The sequence below is a fragment of the Schistocerca americana genome, chromosome 6 (assembly GCF_021461395.2).
Source record: "Schistocerca americana isolate TAMUIC-IGC-003095 chromosome 6, iqSchAmer2.1, whole genome shotgun sequence".
NCBI classification, from domain to species: Eukaryota; Metazoa; Arthropoda; class Insecta; order Orthoptera; family Acrididae; genus Schistocerca; species Schistocerca americana.
In genome coordinates, this window is record NC_060124.1 from 363,956,368 (window position 1) to 363,982,206 (window position 25,839).

The window sequence follows — 25,839 nt, forward strand, 5'->3', positions numbered from 1 at the left end:
ATACCACGCTGGGAGGAAACAGAGGAAGGCTGAGGAAAGTTAGAAAGGAGGGCCGGTCTTTCAGAACTCAATTCTGTTCACATGAGTTGGGATCCCCTCAGCCTGTTGTCTGAGTGACCTGCTTCTCCTTTCTAATCTTTCTCAATGCAGCCAACTTTCCCTATGAGGAAGGAACTAACAGTCTGGAACGCAAAGATTTTTATCTACTTTTTATATGTTTCTATATAATTTAGGAGTAAACAGGTACATAAATAAGACTGATAACTACACACACACACACACACACACACACACACACACACACACACACACACCTCTACAGCTACATTTTCCCAGCCGCAGCCGAGTACACCATCTTGACTGGGGTACGGGATTGTGTCAGATAGAATGGATGAGTGGCACAAGGAGGTGGGAAGAGGGAGGGAGGATTGGGGAACAGCGAGTGACTGCTAGGAGGGAGACAGAAGGTGTGAGGGATAGGAATGTGTGAGGTAGCAGGAGCACAGGATAAGAATATGACGGATACGAATGTTATGCTCGAGTTCATGCAGCAGAAGATGATAATGATGTGAAGGAGTAGACTATGAGACAGTGACAGAAAGAGGATGGAGATCTTGTGGCTACAGGGTGTGGATGCAGGATGAGTAAAGTTTGTGTCCTGGGACAGTGTGCTGGCAGACGCGAGGCAGGAGGCTATCAGAGACTCAGGCTTGGAGGATTGTGGGAATGAAGGATGTGTTGCAAGGACAACTCCCATCTCTGTAGTTCATAGACTCTGGTGTTATAGTATTGAGGGAAAGAGTCCAGTTGGCACAGGTTGTAATGCAGCCATCGGAATAGATGATGATGATGATGATGATAATGATGATATTTGTTTTGTGGGACACTCAACAACGTGGTCATCAGCGCCCGTACAAAGTCCCAATTTTTACACAGTCCATTTTCTTTTCACAATCCAATGTAGTCACTCTCACAAATGATGATGATGATGATGATGATGACGAAATGATGAGGACAACACAAACACCCAGTCCCCACGCAGGGAAAATCCCTAACCCAGCTGGAAATTGAACCCGGGAACCTGTGATCCAGAGGCAGCAATGCTAGCCCCTAGACCATGAGCTACAGACATTGGAATAGAGCATGTTGTTCTAAGCAGTGTGCTTTGTCACTGGATGGTCTTGACCACAGTTTGGTGAAATACATTAATGTCTGTGGACAGCTGGTTTTTTATCAGTCTTTGACTGGTTTATGCAGCCAACTAGGAATTCCTTGCCAGTGCGAACTTTTTCATCTCAATAGTATAACTTGCAATCTACATCCTCAACTATTTGCTAGCTGTATTCAAATCTCTGTCATCCACTACAGTTTTTTCACTCTACAGCTTCCTGCAGTACATGGAAGTTATTCCTTGTCAATGATTTCCACATATTCCTTTCCTCTCTGATTTTGTGCAGGACCTCCTCACTCCTTACCTTATCAGTCCACGTAATTTTCAACATTCTTCTCTAGCACCATATCTCAAATGATTTGATTCTCTTCTGTTCCTGTATTCCCACTTTCCACATTTCACTACCATACAATGCTGTGCTCCAAAAGTAAATTCTCAGAAATTTCTTCCTCAAATTACGGCCTATACTGGATACTAGTAGACTTCTCTTGGCCAGGAATGCCCTTTTTGCCAGTGCTAGTCTGCTTTTCACGCCCTCCGTGCTGTATCCATCATTGATTATTCTGCTGCCTAGGTAGCAGAATTCCTTAACTTCGTCCACTTGGTGGTTCCCAATTACAATCTTACATTTCTTGCTGTTCTCATTTCCATTATTTCTTATTACTTTTATCTTTCTTTGATTTACTCTCAGTCCATATTCTGTACTCATTAGACTTTTCATTCCATTCAACAGATCCTGTAATTCTTCTTCACTTTCACTCAAGATAGCAATTCTCATCGGTGAATTTTATTACTCATATCCTTTCACACTGAATTTTAATCCCACTCTTGAGCCTTTCTTTTTATTTCCATCACTGCTTCTTCGACACATAGATTGAACAGTAGGGGCAAAAGACTACATCTCTATTGTACACAATTTTTAATCTGAGCACTTTGTTCTTGGTCTTCAACTCTTACTGTTCCCTCTTGGTTCTTGTATATTACCCCTGTGGGCACCCTCCGTCAATCTGCTGTCATCAACTTCTCTGACGTACGATATTTATGTTGTTATCTACTGTATACGCCTCACTATTTGTTATATCTGTACCTCAGATGGAGCAGCCACAAACATCTTCACTGTAACAGTGACTAAATTTTGGGTTTTCATGATAATTAATGTTAAGTTTTTGCTCTGTCGATCACCCTTCATTTGTTGCTGCGTTAACAAAGACACGATAGTTAATATCTTTGGATGCTACTTATTAATTACTAATACACACATAACTATGGAAATCACTTTAGTTTTTTTATTAACAACATTCAATAATAATTAAATGATCGTGGATGATTGCATTTCGTATAGAGGGAAAAGGAGGGTTGATCCTACAATTGCTCTCAGCAATTATGGCAAGTAAAATGACTGGTATTTTTATTGTTCATCACTCAAAGATATTATAGCAAGGACTATGATCCTTTACTATACCTTTACTATACTACAGTAAATTTTCTTGCAATTCAGCAAAAGTGCCCTGATCCCTTCCATAGTATATCACACAGAAATGCCTGCTATATCACATGCCGCAGCTACGCAGACTTATTCAGCACAGACAAGAGAACTAACAATACCCGTGCATGGTTTATACAGCAGAATTTAGAAACAAAAGTAGCCACGTTAAACTGTCTTTGATTTCCCTGAACCACTACTTTGCTGCGCGCATTATTCTGATGAGAGATTACACATTGATAATTTTAATTAAAACTTTTTTGATGCTATTTATTATTATCAATATTATTGATCACCTCTCCCCTATATGAAAATAAGCCTGATAATACTATAATTAATTAAAAGAATGGTTATATCCCACTTTCCCAGCATCTAACTTAATTTTCTCAGAATTTTGAACACCTTACACCATTTTATATTGCCAAATGCTTTCTCCATGTCGACAACTCCTATGAGCATGTCATGATTTTTCTTCACTCTCGATGGTTGGTGGTTATGCCTACATTAAATGCTGCACAGAAATTGAACCAGAGATGGTGTTGTGACAGTGCCACGACATTCAAAAGTGCCGCTACGCTAGTACACGAACACGGCGATAGAGGCGCTCCGCAGCTCGGCCGAGCGCGGGAGCGCCACCTGGCTATGAACGGCGCCGGCCGCATGTCACGGCAAGGCAGTCGAATGACAGATACGGAGTTAGTAACATGTAACCCGCTAGTGTTTCTACTTTTGTATATCCACGCAATTTATTAGTGATTAAAGGTTATAACACTTTTTGGCGACGAGGTCGGATATTTTTTTCCTGCATTGTGGAATTGTGTGTTCGTGTCGGGGCAGACATGGAACAGCTTATGCAAGCGCTCATTGAACAACGAACACAGCTGACGGCTGCTATTCAGGCACAACAAACACAGCTGACGGCTGCTATTCAGGCGTTGTCAACGTCGCTTACTCATCGTCTGTCTTCCTCTTCTCCGCCTCCGTTCCCTCCTTATGACGAGGCCGCTGAAGACTGGGAGGATTATGAGAAGCGTTTGCGGCAACACTTCTTGGCTTTCGGCGTTGTCAACGCTCTTATGTGTAAGTCGTTATTTCTCTCTTGGATTTCCCCATGGATCTATCAGCTGCTATCTCAGTTAGCCCCTCTGCGGGAACCTGCCTCTCTGTCCTTCCAAGAAATGTGTGACTTATTGTCTAACTATTACCGAAAAACACCCATGTCGTTGCCGCCCACGTGGCGTTCTACCGGTGTCGTAAACAGCCCCATCAATCTTACCGGGCTTGGGCGGCGGAACTACACGGTCTGAGTCGGAAATGTCAGTTTGTCACGGACACTCATCATGAGTCTTACGCTGATTCAATGGTTAGGGACGCTATTTTACGGCTTGCTCCTGATAAAGAAGTTCGGCAACGTGCCTTACAATTGCCAAACCCGTCGTTGTCAGAAGTTCTCAGCATCGCTCAATCGTTTGAAGTGTCTCACGCTGCTGGTGCGCAAATAGACGCGTGGTGTGATGTAGGCGCTGTACAATCCACTTTCGACGCGGATAATTTGCCTGTTTCACAGGGAAACGACGATGTGGCGGCGGTGCACTCGCGTCAACAACGTCGCGTTGGGCCGCCACGCTCGCAGCGAAAACAGCAACCACAGAAGCAGGTTCGTTCCGCCCTTCCTTCTTGTCCACGTTGTTTCGTACAGCATGACAGAGCCGCGTGTCCAAAACGTTGGGCCACGTGTAATTCATGTAGGAAAAAAGGCCACATTGCTTCTGTGTGTCAGTCCCCTAAAGTTCCTGTCGACGAGGACGAGGCATCGGACATGGATGTTAACTGTGTGCTTTCTCAAACAAATGTTACTGTTCGTGTTCTGGATAAAGACATTCGCATGTAAGTGGACACTGGCTCTGCAGTAACTCTCATTAATTCTCGCACGTATTTGGAGTTGGGCTCCCCTCCCTTGTCTCCAGTTACACGAAATCTACGAACTTATAATAAGCAGAAAATTCCTATCGTTGGCCAGTTTGATGCTTCCACTGCCTACAAGTCTGTTGTTAGGCCCCTCACGTTTTATGTGGTGGATCATGCGGGCACTGAAAACCTGTTCGGTTATGATCCTTTCCAGTTGTTCGGGTTCTCCATTGATGATGATGTGCACCTCATATCAGAGGACATTCCATGTCAACAGCTGGATGGCTTGTGTTCTGAATTCTCGTCCGTGTTCTCTGCTGGTCTGGGTCGTGCCAAGGATTTTGAAGCCCACATTACTCTTAAACCTACGGCTCGCCCTAAGTTTTTCCGGGCACACCCTATTCCAATGGCGTTGCGTGCACCTGTCAAAGCTGAGATGGACAGGTTAACAGCTTCGGGGATTCTCCTTCCTGTTACCTCCAGCGAATGGGCATCGCCCATCGTGGTGGTTTCTAAACTAAACGGGAGTCTGCGATTGTGTGGTGATTTTAAAGCCACTGTCAACGCTCAAAGCCTCATTGACACTTATCCTCTTCCCCGTCCTCAGGAGTTATTTCCCAAGCTCGCTGGGGGCCAGTTCTTTTCCAAACTTGACTTATCGGAGGCGTACCATCAGTTGCCGTTGGATGCATCTTCCAAGGAATTTCTCGTCATCAACACTCCTTGTGGGTTGTATCAGTACCAGCGGTTACCATTTGGTGTCGCTAGCGCGCCAGCCATTTTTCAGCGGTTTTTGGAACAGCTCACGGCTTCCGTTCCCGGCTGCATCAACTACCTGGATGACATTGTTGTCACGGGGGCCTCCACTGAGGAGCACCTTCGCAATTTGCGTTCACTGTTTCGGGTTCTGCATTCAGCTGGGTTGAAGTGCAATCTGGACAAGTCACAGTTCTTCCAACCCTCCGTTGTGTATCTTTGTTTCCACTTGTCCCGTGAGGGTATACGTCCTCTACGACAGCACGTTGCGGCCATTACCGCTCTACCCCGGCCGTCTACGGTCAAAGAACTTCAGGCGTTTCTAGGCAAGGTTGCTTATTATCACAAATTCATTCCCTCCGCGGCGGCGGTGGCTCATCCTCTGCATCAGCTGTTACGCAAAAACGTTCCTTTCTGTTGGTCCGCCGAGTGTGAACAGGCTTTTATCCGCCTGAAGGCTCATTTGCAGTCGGCGCCTTGTCTTGCCACATTCCGTCCGGGTCAGCACTTGGTTCTGGCGACTGATGCGTCACAGTATGGCCTAGGGGCTGTTCTCGCCCATCGGTATGAGGATGGGTCGGAACGACCCATCGCCTACGCTTCCAAGACCCTCAATGATGCCCAACGGCGCTACTCTCAAATAGAAAAGGAGGCACTCGCTATCATTTATGCTCTAAAAAAGTTCAGCGTTTTTTTGTATGGTTCTAAGTTTCACCTCATCACCGACCACAAGCCGCTGGTCTCTCTGTTCAGCCCCTCGGCGTCGCTTCCGGATAAGGCAGCTCACCGCCTGCAACGTTGGGCCTTATACTTGTCTCGTTTTCACTATGAGATTCACTATCATCCCACGGCCCAGCACGCCAACGCTGACGCATTGTCGCGTTTGCCGATGGGCCCCGACCCGGTTTTCGATCGAGATGAACTACTCTGTTTCCACATTGATGAGGAAGAACGTCGTGCGGTCGAGGGTTTTCCACTTACAGGTTCGCAGGTCGCGTCGGCTACTGCGCGGGACCCGGTCCTGCGTCAGGTGATCGGATTTCTCGAACTAAGTCCCTGGCCCGCAGGCACGTTTATTGGCCCGGTATTGATTCGGACATCGCCCACATAGTCGCTGCGTGTGATCAGTGTGTTCAACAACTGGCTGCGCCTCGTCCTCTGCCCTCTCCGTGGCCTGATCCGGCGCAGCCGTGGGAACGGGTGCACGCCGACTTTGCCGGCCCCTTCCTCGGCACTTATTGGCTACTGTTGATTGAAGCCTTCTCGAAGTTTCCGTTTGTTGTTCGATGTCCGTCGCCCACCACTGCGGCGATGACGCTGGCTTTGTCCAAAATCTTTACGCTAGAAGGTCTTCCATCCACGATTGTCACGGACAATGGCCCTCAGTTCTCTTCGCAGGCTTCCGTGATTTTTGTACTGGATAAGGGATTCATCATGTTACAGCACCGCCTTTCCATCCGCAATCGAATGGGGAGGTCGAGCGCCTTGTCCGCACTTTCAAAAGCCAAATGAAAAAATTCCTTAGTGATGCTCTGTTGCAATTTCTGAGTTCTTATCGCTTCACGCCTCTGGGTGATCGCAGCCCTGCTGAACTCTTGCATGGCCGGCAACCGCGCACTCTACTGCACTTGCTTCACCCTGTCAGGCCTTGTACTGTGTTCCCTAGTGCGGGAAAATACCCCGTGGGCGCCGACGTGTGGGCACGGGGGTATGGATCTCGCCCTAAATGGATTTCAGGGGTGGTCCAGGCTCTTCGCGGCCGCCGGCTTTGTGAAATATGTACGGACGACGGCATGGTTGTTCGCCATTACGACCAGATGCGCCCACGAGTGGTGGCCACGCCGGTACCACCGCCCCTTCTTTCGTCTCCACCAGACCGAGAAGCCAGTCCTCTCGCTGCTGCCGATCTTCCGGGCGTGTTGCTGCCGCCGCCGTCGCTACCGCTTCCGAGTATGCCGGCACCGGCCCCAGTCGCGACGCCGCCTTCTCCGGGCCCCATCTCACTGGAGCACACCCCCAGGTCCACGACACCTATGGATGCTGCTCCGGAGTTTTCACCCATCATCTCGTCCAGGAGGCACGTTCCACACGCAAGCTTCCGTCCTGGACATTTTCGACCATACTCTCATGTTTCTCCGCAGGATCTTCTCGGGGCCTCCCAAGAGGCCATGGATGTCTCCGCACTGTCCATGTCTCCAAGGAAGTGAGTGTTTTTTTTTTTTTTTTCAAGGGGGGAAAAGTGTTGTGACAGTGCCACGACATTCAAAAGTGCCGCTACGCTAGTACGCGAACACGGCGATAGAGGTGCTCCGCAGCTCGGCCGAGCGCGGGAGCGCCACCTGGCTATGAACGGCGCCGGCCGCATGTCACGGCAAGGCAGTCGAATGACAGATACGGAGTTAGTAACATGTAACCCACTAGTGTTTCTACTCTTGTATATCCACGCAATTTATTAGTGATTAAAGGTTATAACAGATGGTATATGATGACTGCTTTCAAAGGAGACCCTGCCTCTGATGGGTTAGGATAGGCCTGTGACGGGAATGAAGTAGGATGTCCTGGGTCATTGTACTGAATAGGTATTGTGCCTTGGTCTTTCAGAAAATAAGGCACACTGGGCAACGGGATGGAAGTGGGTGTGGCATAAGAAGGGACCAGGATATTACATAGATCAAATGGGCAGAGGAATATTACTTTGGGAAGGGCTGTGGTAGGATGTTCTTTATTTCCAGGAATGATGATAATTAATTGAAGCCCTAGTGGAGGATATGGTTCAGTTGTTCTAGTACGGTTCAGTTAGTCCAGTTCAGAATAATATTGGGTGATGCAGGAGGTGCTCCCTTGTATCTGGTTATTGAGGGTAGTGGGAAGATTAGGGACGCGTTAGGATTTGGCGCAGGAAATCTGTCTGTGGGTTGGGTTTGTGGGGTGGTGAGAGCTTACTGGGCCAGAGAATTCGTGTGGAGTAACAGTATGAGAGTAATTTTTCAGTATGGAAGCGGTAACAGTTGCCAAACTACAGATATTGTTGATGGTTAGTGAGCTCGATATATGGAAAGAAATTTGGATGAAATCGAGTGTGAGTCGATGGGATTGAAGAGTACTAGGTGCAGCAAATGGGAAAGGTGTCAAGGTTATGGAGGAACGAGGATAAGGTGTATTGGCCCTGGTTCCAGATCATGAAGATATCATCAGTGGACCTGAGCAAGACAAGGTGTTTGGGGTGGCTAGAAAGGTTTCCTCTACATGGCCTAAAAACAGGTTGGCGATTTTGGGGGGGGGGGGGGGGGGGAGGGGAGGAGGACATGAACGTACCTGCAACCATGCTGCGGATTTCTTAGAATATCTTCCCCCTCACCCCCTCAGAGGAGAAGTAGTTATGAGTAAAGTTGTAATTAGTTAGGCATTAAGCAGATGAGGTGGTGGGTTTATGAGTGGGAAGGACTTTGAGAGAGGCAGTGTTCGATAACTGCAAGCCCATGAAAACGGAATATGTAGGGAGGTGGGGTCAACAGTGATGAGTAGGAATCCATGTAGTAATAGGGTGCTGATGGCTGAAAGCTACTGAAGGAAATGGTTCATATCTTTAATGTGGGAAGCTAGGCTAGCAGCAAATGGTTGGAGATACTGGTCAACAAGATCAGAGATTCTTTCAGTCTGAGCACAGAAATCAGTGACAATGGGACATCCAGGACTGTTGGGTTTATGAATTCTGGGAAGCATGTAGAAGGTGGGTATTTGAGGGTGAGGAAGGAGATGGATTCAGGGTAAAGATTTTGATATGGGCTTAATGATGTAAGCACAGATTAGAGGTTATGGAGGACTTCTGGAATGGGATCACTGTAGCAGGGCTTGTAGGTGCAGGAGTCAGACAGTTGGCAGATGACTTGTGACCAAAATCTGGCCCTTATATATCATCACAATAATAATGATAAAGGTACACATTGTTCGAAGTTCAATTTACAGAAAGTACAGTTAAACCTTAACTCATTAATTAACTGAATACATCAAAAAATTACGTCTATATAACAGTTTCTTCTACTGCAAGAGTTAGGCCAAATTATTTGTTTAAATCACGAAATTAACAAATATCATTATGCAAACAATGCTTTTGAGAAAACTGTTAATTACTTTGGAATTAATTCAGGGCTTATCATTATGCAAACAATGATTTGACAAAACTGTTAATTACTTTGGAATTAATTCAGGGCTGGTTTTGCTAACATGTTTTCAAATAGGGCCAAATAGATACTTTAAGAATACAATTAGTTGTTCCTCCAAACGTTTATAATTAGTACAGAATTTATATTTGTTTATACATCAACAATAGAATTTAAGTTATGAAACAATTACTGATTTCTCCCTATAATGAAAGTATTAACTAGGAACAGTCTAAATAAATTAGAAAATAAATTACATACATAAAACTAAGCACAAAATTAGATCTGGTGTTATATTCTTTAAAACTGAGGGTCAACTTTCCTCTTTCATGAAAATGCAGATTAAAACTTACGTATGTTTATGGTACTTAGTTCAAACTGAAAAAACGAATTTAAGGAGGCAGATAGCAAAACAAGAGGGGAATTAAAATTATTCCAGCTTGCTTCATCACAAGGTGAAACATTTCCATTGCTCCACAGTCCAATTTCAAAGATCTCATGCCCACTTCGGATGTAACTGGCAATGCCATTGGGTGAATACAGGAACAAGTAGGTATTGTTTGTGGCAGACTCCCATTTTTAACAATGCATACTGAATGATACGCTCCAAAACACTTGTGCATGGATTGGCATTGTACCAGATCGCCACCTATTCTGCTTTACAGAGCAAGAAAGCCTATGAACTGTATGTTCTGTGATGAGAGAAGTGGACATCTAACACTTTGTCATACCTACTCGTGATTTCTCCACCTGTCGACCACTTTTCTTAGATGGTTGTAACAGTGGTATATGAGCAATTGATCCATTTCTATGATAATTGTAACAAGATTTCAGGCCATAACAATCTGTACTTTGTCAAAGTCACTTCTATTGGTGGACTTTCCCATTTGCAGTCCATATCTTGCTAGAATGCTTTCCCATTCATTTTTACTCTGCTTATATACTTACCTTACCATACTATGTGGCTACAACACCACCAGGCAACATTCAGTCTTGTAGGGGCCAGTGGTCCTAATGTTTTGGCTTATGAAAAGATGTGGCACAGTGGTTAATATAACAAACCCACATTGGTGAGAAGCAGAATTAAAATTCCAATTATGTTTCCTGAAGTTTACACATATAATTCTGGGTGTATCATAGTTAATATAATGAACTCACATTGGTGAGAAGCAGAATTAAAATTCCAATTATGTTTCCTGGAGTTTACACAAATAATTCTGGGTGAATGCTGGGATGTTTGCTAAATGTTTCCACACCTTGTTCCCTTCTTCATTGTTTTCCAATCTGAGCTAACATCCTCAATATGGCATTAAACTCTAATCTTACATCCTTCTTCCTAGTCAAACAGCTTGAAAACTACAATTTTAGTTCACATCTACATCCACCAGTGAGCAAAGATATGTTAGTGTTTTTGTTTTAGGCAGAGAGTATATTCCTGTTTTAAGTTTTCAAAATATATGCCTATACCATCCAAACCAAGAGAAATGGGAGAGAGCAGTGAAGGAAAAAAGTAAAGGTGTACAAAGGTGACAGGTGTATGAGAAGAAAAGTCATTCTGAGTGGGAATAAAGTGACATCCAAATGTTTAATTTACTAGTATGAGTGGCATACAATAAGTAATGCAATACTTTTTTTTCCTTTCAGTTTTGTTGAAAAAATGCACAATTTGTTGTGGGACATGGTGGAATATTCCTGCCTTTGCCCCTATAGTTTCAAGGAGTTCTGATATGTAGTGGCACTACATGTATTTTTCAAAATGGCATCTGTAACAGAGACACATTACTAGCGGAGAGCTGTCATTGAGTTTATTTTCGCAGAAAACCAGAGCATGTACTTGCAGAATTCCAACAGAAGTGTTGTCTGTGGCAAAGTCTCATGTTTAACAATGTGCACTGAATGGTACGCTCCAAAACACCTGTGCAAGAGTCAGCTTTGTATAATACCTGCCACAGATCACCACCTGTTCTGCTTTACAAGGCACGCAAGCCTATCATTCTAACAGATTTATGGTTTCTTTGTGCTGGAGGATAACTTCAGTAAACCTCAACATTACATCTGAAAGAAAGTATGCATTTCTGTTCTAATCAAAGATGCCATACAATCATTATAATTGTCATACCTAAGGTGCACCTCAGAGCTGAGTGGTTAGTGTAGCTAACTGCCATTCAGAGGGATTGCATGGGGAACAAAAGCACAATGAGTCACTGGGTGAGGTGCCTGTCATCATTGCAGCAAAATTGCACAAATCTGTCTGACCTACCACATGCCAGCCAGCTGCACACAGTCGTTGCTGTGAATCCTGCAGTGTTGGAACATGCAGACACTCATTCGAGGTGATCGATGGATCACTTTCAAACACCTCGTTGCTCAACTTGATATCTCTGTTGGTAGTCTTGACACACTCATCCAGCAGCTGGAGTACTCAGAGGGATGTGCACACACTGGATTCCTTGCCATATAACAGGAAACTGTATAGAGCAATGAAGGACCATCTGTGCAGAATTTCTTGCACATTAAAAGGCTGACCATGACAATTTTTTTGACAAACATTGTCACAAGTGACGAAACATGGGTTTATCACTTCGAACTGGAAACAAAACAGCAATCTATGGAGTCGCACCACACCTCCTTTCATTTGAAGAAAAAGTTCAAAGCCACACACTCAGCCAGTAAAGTCATTGTGACATTCTTCCCTGAAGAAATTATTCTGTTTGATGTCTTCCCTCGTGATACAATATCAGTCCTGATGTGTCTTCTTCTAAATGACAAAGCAAGGCCTCACACAAGTCGGCGCAGCCCAGTGGAACTCAAGAAAGATGACTGGACTGTTCTTCCTTATCTACCACACAGCCTAGATCTCGCACCTTGTGGATTTTATCTGTTTGGCCCAATGAAGAATGCACTACGTGGGAAGCAGTATGTGGATGACAGGAAGATTACTGATGAAGCAAGACATTGGCTCTGACATCGATCAGTAAAGTGGTACCACAAGGGCAGACAGGCCATCACAGCAAGGTGGTATGAGGGTATTGCACTGAGCAGAGATTAAGTTGACAAATGTGGTTTTGTAGCCAAAAGAGTGGGGAATAATATGGTGTACCAGAATCCTGAATAAAACTAACCTGCTCTCAGAAAAAAAAATGGTTCGCATTACATATGGTATGCCCCTCATACAAAGATGATTGTACAATTTATTTGTGTGCGGCCATGTTCTCCAGGTAATTACTCCAACATTGTCCAGGTTGGAATGAATAAACTTTTTCTAATAGGAGTTATCATTGTAACAGATTTAATGTCTTCTTTGAGCTGGAGGGTAACTTCAGAAAACTTCAACATTAAATTTGAAAGAATTGTACGCATTTCTTTTCTAATCAAAGATGCCTTACACTCATAACTGTTATATATAGGGTCTACCTCGTAGATGAGTGGTTAGTGCGACTGACTGCCATTTGGAGTTCTTAGATTCAGTTCCGAGCACTGACAGGGATTTTTACTTGGTGTGTGTGTGGGGGGGTGGGGGGGGGGATGGAGTACACTCGGCCTCGTGATGCCAACTGAGCTACTTGATTGAACAGTACTGACACCACAAGCCAGCGGAGTTAACTTTTTTACGTAAATGATACAGTGCAGGATTTGTAAAGCAATCAACAACTATATATACTGTTTGTCAAACTTTTCCTAACAACTGAGCCCCTAGTTACAGACGGGCAAAAAATATCGATACATGTAAAAAAATCAATATTTTTCCATAATAATATCAATATATGGAAAATTTCAAGGCCAGGGCAAAATCAGATAACAGCTGAATTATGGAAGTATGCTAGCAAAACTGCAATTTTCTTACTCCAGAAACTTTCTGAGGAGATATGGAAGAAAGGAATCATTCCACAGGAATGGAAAATGGCCCTGATACATCCTCTTCACAAAAAAGGTCCTAAATCTGATCCCAACAACTGCAGACGGATTTCCCTAGTGCATGTGACCTACAAGATATTGTCCAGAGCTTTACTAGAAAGAGCAGAATCTCAGTTGGATTGCCAAACTGGGAAGTATCAAGCAGGGTTTAGGAAAAGAAGATCCTGCCCTGGACAGACCTTAAACCTCAGAAACATTTTAGTATATAAGAAGCAGAGGGCGAAACCATATACAGTGACTTTTGTAGACTTCCAAAAAGCTTATGATTCCATAGATAGAATGTTGTTCAATATTTTGGAGGAGTTTAGCTTGGACAGGAAAACTCTAAACATCATCAAGGAGACGCTCACAAATACATCCTCTAAAGTCAGATTCGTGGGTGAACTATTGGAACCTTTCGAGATCAGAACAGGGGTCCGACAAGAGGATGGTCTCTCACCCCAGCTGTTTAACTGAGCACTCGAAAAAGTTGTGCAGGAATGGAATGCAAAAACGAGAGGGGCAATAAGACCTGGACCAAGAAACAAAGGAATCACAATTACGTGTTTCTCATTTGCTGACGACATGGTGCTGCTTGTGTAAACATGGGAAGAAGATAAAGAACAAATTGCCAATTTACAAGGGCATGCAGGGAAGATAGGACTTAAGATTTCTTATGAAAAAGTGAAGATTGTGAGGAATATACTAGATACTCCTATGAGAATTAAAGGAGGAGCTCAAAAAATAGAGGTGGTTAGGAGTTTCAAGTACCTAGGGGAATGGACTGAATGGAACAGCCTCGAAGGGAAAGCAAGAAGGACCAAAATGGAACTAGCTTTCCAGCAAACCAAAAACACACACAATAAGAAAGCCCTCGCTTGAAACACCAAAATAAAGCATTATAACGCAATAATTAAGATGGAAGCACTCTATGCAGCATAGACACTAGTCATGGCGAAGAAAGGGCAAATGGAGAAATTGGAAACCAAGGAGAGGAAAATTTTGAGGAAGATCATGGGCCCCAAATTCCAAAATAACAAAGAAGTTTTCTATAGAAATGAAGCCATCTATACAAAGTTGGAGAGACTCTCGGAAACCATGAGGAAAAGGAGGATTGATTTCTATGGACACATACTCCGAATGAATCCCAGTAGACTAACTAAACAAATCTTTGACTTCTTTTACAAAAAAAGGACCAAACCCAATCAGTTTAAAGAAGAAGAAAAGGATTTGAGAGGACTCCAGATTGCCGAAGTCATGTTAAAGAATGATACAGCCACGACCGTAACCAAAGACAAAACTAAGAGGTTCCAAGCTAAGATCAACGCCAGGAAACTGATTCAGATATCAGAGGACGAAAGAAAGAAGAGACCAGATAGAATGAAGAACTATTAGGAGAAAAAGAGAACACAAGCAACTAACAAGTGATTGATCTGGCGTACCCCAAAGATGGGTAATTTCTTGGGGGGGGGGGGGGGGGGGGGGGGAGGAGAGAAATTGATATATATCGCTAATGTCTAAATTATGGATATATCGATTAAATATTGTGTGTTGAAAGTGATATTTTTTACTGTCCATCTTTTCTCGACTCATAGGCACTATAGTTCTCATTGGCAGATTTCTTGCCCATTCCAACTACTACCAATCTTTGAAATCCAACAGTAAATGTCCTACAATGGGCTTAATTTAATTTCATATTCACTATTACAAATGTGCACCAGATCTGAACTTGAATGTATAAGTACTGGATATCCATGAAAGTGTTACTTCTATGTGTCATTTCTACCATCGCAAATGATACTTATGAGATGCAAAACAAACACGTTTGGTGACAGCACTGTATGAGAATACTAAAAATTACCACACCCTGTTCCTTACCCCCTGAGTGCCTGGATCAAGAAAAGAGGACACACTGTAAAAGTGACATAGACTTGAAACAGAAGTCACACACACTTACTGCACTGGTATTTACTGGAAAATTGAGTCTTGTTGTCTGAAATGTTCCATGCACAGAACACATATCAGAAGTGTTTCACTCCTAAGACTTCTCTCGTGTTGGCAAAGGCCAACACATCAATATTTAAAAATACCGATATTTTTGACTTGATAATATCACTTTCTTTTATATATGTATGTCGATACAATACATATATATCGATATTTTTAATAATTTGCCCGTCCCTACCTCTATTCCTGAATCAGCAGAAGTTGATACTTGCATGTTGCTGCAGTTTCACAGAATGATAAACATGCGGCTTCTAGCTATCTGCACACACTTCACACCTTTTGTTTTGGGTGTAATTGTTTACATAATACTAAAGTCACACTGAAGGTCATGAATGACCCACAATTACGAATATTAGTTTTTAATTTTTAGACAAAGCATTACATACCAGACATTTTTGTCAGTTTTCAATTTCTTTGCACACATTTTCCCATCATTCTGTACATCTGAAAATTTTCTTGTGGTAGAAGTCCATTCTGCCTGCCTGGATACACTGATGCATCACCTTCTGGGTGTTTGACAGCACTTCACAGCTGACAGTAGTCGTATGGTGCCAAATTGAGACTTTAAGGAGGTTACACAGTCCCCCTGCCCCCAAATGTTTTAATTTTCTCCACAGTGAAATGAGTAGTGTACGGCTGCATGGTATAGGGTTGCAGGATAATCTTCTTCCCAAAGCATTTGTCATGCAGTGCTTCAAAAATATCAGGATTTTGCTGGCAGCATTTATGATCTGTCCTGGTTAAAGAAAATCAACCAGAAGATGATTACCATAACTTTCACAACAGATCACACTGTCCTTGTTTTCTTTTTTGATGGTGAATTCAAATGGTGCCATTCCATACTCTCACATTCTGTTTGAGGCTCATAATGACTTTCATAACTTTCCACAACACTCATAAAAACACTGTCTCCTTCATTCTGAAATAACTGAATACAGCTTTGAATAGTGGTTCTTTTCTGAACCTTATGTCCTTTGGCTCATAAATGAAGGGTGCAATGAGCACAAACTTTCTGATAGCCCAAACTTTGAATTATTTCTTGCACTACGCTACATTCTACTCTGAGGGTTTTTTGAAATTTCATTCACAATGAGATGTACAGCACTTGAAGTGTACTCATCAACTTTTCACTTGTCGCATACCATGAAGACTGTTCAAGTGGTAACCTGAACATATCTCCATATGCACACTGAAGTTGGAGATAAATTTCAGCAGCAGATTTTTTCCTCTTGAACAAGGTATTCAATAACAGCATGCTGTTGAAAATTTTGTGGTCACTTGAGAGAGGTGGTCATTCATTTAATTGCTGGAATAGCAGTTATAACAAAGGACTGACCATGACTTTCAGTATCATGCTGTACAGTCTCATGATAACACCAAACATGTCAGTACTTTTATATACAGTGTTTTTAACTTCTTGTCATTCAAAGGTCAAGAAAACCAGAAGAAAGGTAATTCATTCTGATTTCAGTCAGAGAACACTGACTTTATAGTGAACTTTCTTAAAATTATGAACTGTAAAGTGAGTTGAACAACTGTATTTGAAGAATATGTTGGGTTGAATTACACTACATTATTTTCTTGGCAGTGTCTTTATCTGGAAGACATGGCAGAACTACTGAAAAGTTGATACATTCAGTATGTTTACAGATAACGGAGATAGGTCAGTATTTAGATTGGAATGATCTGCACTTTGAAGATAGGGATGTCAGTGCGTAGTATGATTAATAGGAACAATGGAAAATGCATCTTGACAATAAAATAAAATCTGAAAACATCTCTGATTTATTTGTAATTGCTACATATTTCAAAAAATATATGCATTAACAATGTATTTTAACACTTAACAAAATATTTGTACTGTAAGGCACTATATTCATTTTATTAGTGCTATATACCAGTATTAAAACTGTGTAAGATCATCCTTTCTTAATTACCCTCCTACGAACTGCTAGCTTTCATACAATAAAACAGTTTTAAAGCTTTATTGTCACACACTGCAGGTCTCTGCTAGTTTATTAATCGGCACCTTGAAATCATTTGATCTTATAAGTGGTAACACTATATCCTGCCACTTAATTGTTAGCACAATTAATCAATTAAGATTAGCCTCAGCTTAACAACAACTTTTAGTTCTCAGAGTTAATGCAGAACTGTCTCAAACCAAATATCTCAAAGATTTGTTGTTGTAACATTATGTAACTGCATAGTAGATCTTTTGCCTTATTGATTACATTTCTACAAGCACACAAACTGCTGAGTAATAACTGCAATGTAGTATCAAAAATTAAACAGACTTTGGTCCGAAAGACAGCTAACTGTGAAACATTGCGCCATATGAATAAAAATTTCCTGTTCTATCACAAAGCGCTCATGCAAGATGACCACTGAAAACCTTTTCTGTTGGTAGCAACAGCAGAAACATAAATAACAGCCTGTAATATCATTAAAAAATTCTCAAATAATTCTACAGTGAAGTCACACAGTAATGATTTATAGTGAAAGCTCTGTTTTCTTTTATTTCATTTTTTCTCACCTTCAAATCAAAGAAACAGATCAGTGTCTTGTTGCAGTAAGATGACAAGAAGCTATTGATGTGACAAAATAAATAAAAATAATAAAAGTTTATTTGATAGTCTTCTTAAAGTTTAACACACTCTTATTCCCATTTCATGCAAAATGCAATACAGTGATATACAAATAAGAAACCCAATTTCAAATAAAATAAATATCCTGTTTTTCTGAAATCCAGAGTAGTATATTTGAGTCAATTTGTTGACAGTCCTGGGGACTTAGATGAAAAAACATCTCCATAAAACAACTTTTTACTCTCTTAAAATTTTTAATGAATGAGTAGCCACCTGAGAGTAAGACACTCCAAAGAATGAAGAAAGTTCTCACTGAATGCACCAACATTTAGTTCAATGGTTTTAGTTGAATGTAAAGGAAGAAAACAGCAAAGCACCATAGTGTGGTTCAGTGTAACATTTAAAAGTAACAGATTACAATACACCATGCAAAATCAGCATACTGTCAATTACTACAAACCAATACAAACACCATCTAATATCAGCCCATTATACACATATTAACAAAATTAAATAGTAAATGGTGATACTGAAACAATAAATGCCCTGCAAATTAATGCAAATGCAGTTGCATTTATATGACTATTGAGAAATCAATACTGTAGTTCATCAAATGGTGACACATGGATTTCAAATGATAAATACAATCTTGCATCATCCAGGATCATCTGCTCACTAGGGTGCATAAGCTCCACATGTACAGCCATTTGGAGATCTAAGACATACAAATGAGTCAACATTGGAAAGAATTTCTTTCTAAAAATTATTAAATTAATACTGGAAGGTTAGCAAGTCATTCAACATTGTCCTGAAAATGGAAAATATTTCAGGTGTTTTCCAAGCTTGTCTCTTTACTTATGACATGTAAAAGCCATGCTCTAATAAATTAACAACAATAACAAAAGAGGAAAAGGTCTAGCTTTTAGTAATAATTATTTTATTCTTTCATGGACATCACACAGATTTTTCTAGCATTCATTTTGTTATGCACCAAACTCATTTCTTCCACATTCACAAGAATGAATACTGGTGACGCACATAAGTCTAGAGCAGGGTCGGCCACAGTGTGCAAACCTTCACAAGTGCACAATGTGCTGCACACATGCGGTCCAAAACTCAGGCTGTCATAGCACTGTTCGGTACATCTTGGCTTTGCGTGGTCCTTCTCAATATAGCACAACATTTTATTCAGCAGTGGATGTGATACTTTCTTAAAGCATTTGGTGTGGCTTATTGTGGTTGACACAGTTTTCTTCAGTCAGGCAGAATAGAGGTGTAAGTGCTGTTTATCCTTTGCAATTTGTTTACGGTATAAAGGAAGTTCATAGCTCTGGTGGCTGTTAACACAAAAAAGAGGCAATCCAATGATCTAACATTGCAATCCTTTAAACATGAATAGGAATCACAGAGGAGAAGTAAATAACTCTCAGTATCTATTATGTAGTTGCATGATCAATGGATACCACAAATTTGCACCACGCACAAAGAAATCGAAGATTTAGTTGAAGTTAAAAGAGCTAAAAATTGTAATGAGCAGCAGGTGATTTGTATGTGAATTGTTGTTCTGTACATCAAGAAGTATTTCGTGTTAAATGTGCAGGCATAAACCATGTGACGGAATTAGTGAATAGTTAATTTTCTGTAGTCCCATGCATTATTACATCATCAGTTGCAATAGTTTTTGATGGAACTTAACGAAAAGTATGAACATGTTATACAGGGTAGCACAGATAAAAGGAGCCTGTGTAAGTGTGAAGGAAGTGCAGTGAAATTACAGAAGCAAAGAGCAAAGTGACCCCTGCAACATCAATACACAGCTGTACATGTCTAAACATATTCAGATACACTCGGTGTAAAGTTCAGATATCGATAGCAGCAACTTCACAGTTGATGACGTCTTTCAGTTCATGTACTGTGTGTGGATTTGTTTCATATACCTTGCTCTTCAAGTGCCCCCACAGGAAAAAATCAATAGTGTTAGACATGGCGAACATGGTGGTAATAAATGTTTCCTGACAGTTCGTTCCTCAGTGAAACCATCATGGAGTCATTCCATGGATACCTTAGACATGTGGCAAGTTGCCCCATCTTGCTGGAAGAAGCTGTATTGTCTTTCATAGTCAGTGAGTTGGCCACAAAATGTACCAAAAATTTCTATATTTGCAACCATGTTGAGGGTAGTGTCAAAAATATTGGTCCAATGATGCAGATTCCTCTTACGCCACACCATACACTGACTTTTTCATCATGGAGCAGTTGCTGACATACAGTCTTAGGGTCTTCCACTGCCCAGTACTTTGTGTTCTGTGAAAAGATGAAATCATGCTTTATCATTCATGATGCAATGGAAGAGGTCTCATTGATGCTATTCAAAAGCCACGTGCAATAATCTACAAGTTTCTGACTGTCATCCTCCCGTAACTGTTGCACAACTGTCACACAATATAGCTTCACATCAAAACTTTTCAAAATCTGTGGGCAACTCTTCCAACTTACATGTGTCTGTAGGGCCAATTTATGTGTAGACATCTTTGAGCTCTGAACAGTTCTTCATTATATGTCCGCAAAAACTGCTGGTGTGCAAACAGAAGGAATTCTTTGTCATTTTACATTTTGCACAGATCTGTAGGTGCACCAATTCTCTTCACTGGTAGTCCTCTGTCTAGATACATGAGCCCAAAAATTTTAAGTGTTTCCTTAACTGAATCTGTTTTCACATATGCTTCCACAATTTCAACTCTTTCTTTTAGTGAGAAAGTCATTTAGCAGACAGCAGAGAGAAGTGTGAACTAAACTGAAATGTTCACAGAAGAATACTAACAGTAGATTATTGCATAAAACTGTCCATTGTTGTAGATGTTTACTCTATTTCAAAGTCGAAATACTGCATTTGGATTCAAAAGGGAGGTGGGCTACTTTTAACTGCATAACCCAGTATATTACTACACAGTTCGTTGGTTAAGTCAAAGGACATGCCTGGAATGTGTTTTTGATTTTAAGACCTGCTATTGCTGAATTTTTGAAGGATAAAGGAAAGCAAGAATGAAAATTAAAAGAGCAGGAATGGATTGCAGACCTTGCATTTTAAATAGAGTTGACTGCTGAAACTTCCTGGCAGATTAAAACTGTGTGCCCGACCGAGACTCGAACTCGGGACCTTTGCCTTTCGCGGGCAAGTGCAGGAGAGCTTCTGTAAAGTTTGGAAGGTAGGAGACGAGGTACTGGCAGAAGTAAAGCTGTGAGTACTGGGCGTGAGTCGTGCTTCGGTAGCTCAGTTGGTAGAGCACTTGCCCGCGAAAGGCAAAGGTCCCGAGTTCGAGTCTCGGTCGGGCACACAGTTTTAATCTGCCAGGAAGTTTCATATCAGCGCACACTCCGCTGCAGAGTGAAAATCTCATTCTAGAGTTGACTGCTGACTGTCTCCAGTAAGACAGTGCAAGGTGAGAAGCAACTTATTTCTGACTTTTTGGCGAAAATGGATGCATGTAAAAAGAAAACTGCACTGTGGAAGGAAAACCCCTGACAAAGAACACTATCAATTTCCCTAAGCTCACTGGCTTTAAAGAAAACACAAATTTTCAACAATTGATTGTGGCAATGAAAGAATTACAGGAATAACTTTTGTAAATGTCAGAGGATACAGCCATACATCTGTTTTGAGATGTTTTTGAGATCATTTGCCATTTTAGCTGAAAATATACCTGCGCGTCTGTAGATGGAACTGGTCGTTCTGCAGTGTTATTCCTGAGTAAAAGACAAATTATTTTTCACTAAAACTGTCCAGGTGTTCTATGTCGTTTACTTCAGGAAGAGTTTTCATGTGTCCATAATGAGGTTATAAATGTAATATCAATGTTTTGACCAATATACATATTTGAAAGGCTTTTTTGAAGTATAAAACTAAATAAGTCAGGATTATGAGGAAACCCGGGCAATAACAAATCTGTGAAACTGTCTGCATCTGCCCATATGCTGACAGTTTATGCCACAAATACACTCTAAGACAAGAAAACCAATGGACCATGATGGATGGAAATCAATAGATGTGATGTACTTGTGAACAAATGATTATAGTTTCACAAAAATTGTATGATTTATGCAAGAGAAAGAACTTCACAAATTGAGCAAGTGAATAATGTGTTGGTCTGCCTCTGGCCCTTATGAAAGTAGTTATTCAGCTTGGTGTTGACTGATAAAGAGTTGCTGGAAGTCCTCCTGAGGGATATCATCCCAAATTCTGTCCAACTGACATGTTAGATCATCAAAATCCTGAGATGGTTGGAGGGCCCTGCCCACAATGCTCAGTTGGCGACAGATCCAGTGAGCTTGCTGGCCCAGGAAGGGTTTGGTAAATAAGAAGACAACAAGTAGAAATTCTCGCCTTGTGAAGGTGGGCATTATCTTGCTGAAATGTAAGCCCAGGATGGTTTGCCATCAGGGCTACAAAACTGGGCATAGAACATCATTGGTGTACCGCTGTGCTGTAAGGGTGCCGCGGCAGAGGGCTAAAGGGGTCATGCTATGAAAAGAAATGGGGCCCCAGACCACCACTCATGGTTGTCACGCCAAATGGTAGGTGACAGTCAGCTGGTATCCCTGTGCTACCCGGGGAGTCTCCAGACATGTCTTCAGCCTGGAATGCTTCAGTGATGAGTTCTGCTTCGAACTGAACCCCAATGACCAGCAAAGACATGTCTGGACATGCCCCAGACAGTGGTGGCACACCTGTCTGGCTGTCCACTGCAATATGGCCTGACATCCAGGAGTGATGGCCTGGGGTGCCATTTCTTTCCATAACAAAACCCCTTTGGTCATCATCTGCAACAGTCTTACAGCATAATGGTATACTGACAATATTCAATGCCCTGTTTTGTTGCAATTCATGGCAAGCTATCCTGGGCTTACATTTTAGCAAGATAATGTCCGCTTTGCACACGGCGAGAGTTTCTACTGCTTGTCTTCATGCTTGCCAAACCTTCTTGGCCAGCATAGTTGCTGGATTTCTCCCCAACTGAGAACACTTGAAACATTACTGTGAGTACCCTCTAGCCAGCTTGTGATTTTGATGATCTAAGTGCCAGCTGGACAGAATTTGGCACAATACCATTCACGAGGGCATCCAACAAAAAATGTCACGCCGAATAACTGCTTGAGTAAGGGACAGAGATGCACCAACACATTATTGACTAACTCAATTTGTGAAGCTCTTTCTCTTGAATAAATCATCCAATTTGTTTGTCTGTACATTACATCTACCAGTTTCCATTCGGATAATTCCTTTGTGCTGCAAAATTTCTTTTGTTTCTGATCTATGTCATTGAGAAAAATTAAATATGAAACAAAGCCCCATGCAGCACTTTCACAGTTTCCCCTCCCCTCTCCCTTGCCCTGCTCAGACAGCGTAACATGGCAGAGGGGGAAGTGTGCACTCAGATGAGAGAGATTCGCACACATTCAGTGAAAAAACAATGATGGCCGAGCCATTTTCAAAGCAACAAAGCAAATGTTATAAAGAAGCCATGAATGCAAAATCGATCAAGCAACTGTAAAAATTCAATAAGCCAATGCTGCATGAAATGTTATAAAAGTTTGACTGAGAAGTCCCTCAAAATTATACCTTCCAGTACTTAAGTACACTATTCTGCAAAATAGTCTATGGTTCCTGAAAATGTATGTGTCCTGCCCTATCTGTGTATGTTATCAAAATAAAGCCTTATCTGCAGTGAAATTATAAAAATAAAACAAAAAGACACATACATGTTTGTGTAGAATCTCCTCTACCATCAATTTTACAGATCAGTAATGAAACAAATTTATTTGTGAAATATGTAAGGAATCTTCGCATACAGTCATGAAAATTGTCTGTGTATTTTATATCTTAAACAGGAATTGAGTTTGAAGAAAGATATCATTCTACCTGGCTGTATTTTAAAATTGTACTTTATTACGCACTACTGGTTTTGAGCATTGCTTATTTTCAAGCGTGCAAAGCCACTGTGGTTTGAGATAACACATAATGAGATAATGCTTTTTGACAGCCATACTGCACACAATCACATATGGCAAACAATTTTTATTTCTCGAGGATGATGTATTCACATATGTTATACATACACTTGAAAATGAGCAATGTTTTAAACTGGCAGTCCTAAATAAAGTACAGTTTTAAAATACAGCCTACAGGAACAATGTCTTTCTTCAAATTTATCAAGACTCCCCTCCAGAAGAAATAGAGAAATGGCAAATTGGCCAAAGGCATACACTAACAAGGTATCAAAATAGTGTCTACAAAAACACTTATGACAGATCTACGAAACAAAGGTTTATGGAGTAGAGTTTTGTATTTTTTCATTCCTGGCTGCCCTTTATGTGCTGGCATAAGCTGTCACCAGCACATCAGTCTATCAGAAGAGAGCCCAAAGACAGATTCACAAGCAATGAGCCGCCAACACCCTCTCGACTGCTAGTATTTAGATCGCCGCCGTGGACCGGAGTGTTGTCAGTCACAGCCAGCCAGCCCAGTTGCAGACAGAGTCAGTCGCAGTCAGCTCAGTTACTAGCTCAGTCACTATTCTAGTTGGTGTCTGTCAGGTCATGTCACTGGCTATGAGAGTGTAAAGTTTATAGTGAGACTTGTACTTCATCAGCAGTGAGGCTAATGTGGACTATTATGGAAGAGCTTGTACAACAACAACTTGCATAAAGAGAAGTTTTGTTAATAAAGAACCCTGTTAATACATGTGTGCAGTTTTGTTGTAGAAAGAGGATACTGGCCACCAAACAACATCCTCTCCTTGCTTCTCATGGCATATGATGCTACAGTGTCAACAAGACTACACAAAAGTGGTGACGACGATAATTCTATGCAGAATGCAAGTTAATTAACTTGGCCACATATTTTGCTTGCGTCTCTTGTGTTTTAGCTTGCAGGGGTAGTCATTTTGCTAATTTGCTGTTGTGTTCTTGCATGTATTCCAGGAGGGGAGCTGCAGAAGCAATCAAATTTCTCTTTTCAGAGGCTTTGCTTGCTTTTTTGCTATAATGTATTTGTGTAAACCATGGTTATCCTGTTCCCTCCACCCCCTACCCCTGTGCCTCCGCCGCAGATGACCAATGTGATAGATCTAACACAAGATTTTCATTTTCAGAATCAACAAATTGCTGCCTTACTGATGACAGTACCACAACTACTGCCTATACAAGCTGTGTCGCCTGCACAACCGCAAATGACCAGCCCAACAAGTGCTGCCAACCAGCATACTGAAGTTCCGGAAATTTAACGGCACAGAAGAGAAATAGCTTGAATACCTAAAGCAGTTCCAAGCACACTGTCACGTTCATTGTGTTCAAGGCACTGTATAGCTACAATACTTTCTTTCGATTGGGGGTCCCTATTGTTCACGTTAATACAAAAACTATTTCCAATGGCATCTCCTGACAAAATCAGTTAGAACAAAGTAATTGCTGCATTAACTCAGTACTATGACCAGCAAGTCCAAGTAGTTGCAGCCAGATATCAGTTTCTTCGTTTGCAGAAAAAGCCAGAATAGATGTACCATCAGTGGTACACAGAATTAATGGCATGTCTAGAAAGTGTATATCTAAGTGTAGTTGTGGCAACTTTTACAATGATTTAATGATTAGGGATGCAATAACATTCAATGACCCAGATAGCAGAATATGGGAACTGATCTTAAAGTATTCTGATCCATCACTTCCTCAAGTATTGCACATCTTAGAGCAATATGATTTGGGTGTCATAGCAGCCAATAAGTTTGACCAGGCCCCGATTTGTTGGTTTGAGTAGCCCCTCTTCCGACCATCCCAAGCAGCCACAACAACAAGTGCGTACACAGCTGTGTGGACAGCCAA

General features: G+C 41.6%; 1 protein-coding gene across 4 annotated transcripts in view; it reads right to left on the reverse strand.

Annotated features, from left to right (window-relative positions):
• The window catches only part of LOC124620370 (reticulon-4-interacting protein 1 homolog, mitochondrial-like), a 173,190-nt gene that overhangs the window by 34,624 nt on the left and 112,727 nt on the right, over positions 1-25,839 (reverse strand). For 2 of the 4 annotated variants that reach the window (XR_006980173.1, XM_047147041.1), the window contains one exon: positions 17,142-18,682. The exons of the other annotated variants lie outside the window; for them this stretch is intronic. Coding sequence is in view for 1 of the 2 variants with exons in the window: in XM_047147041.1 (XP_047002997.1) it covers positions 18,643-18,682 (40 nt within the window). In the remaining variant the exon portion in view is untranslated. Of the gene's footprint in view, positions 1-17,141; positions 18,683-25,839 lie in introns of those variants that run through there. 4 annotated transcript variants of the gene reach the window in all.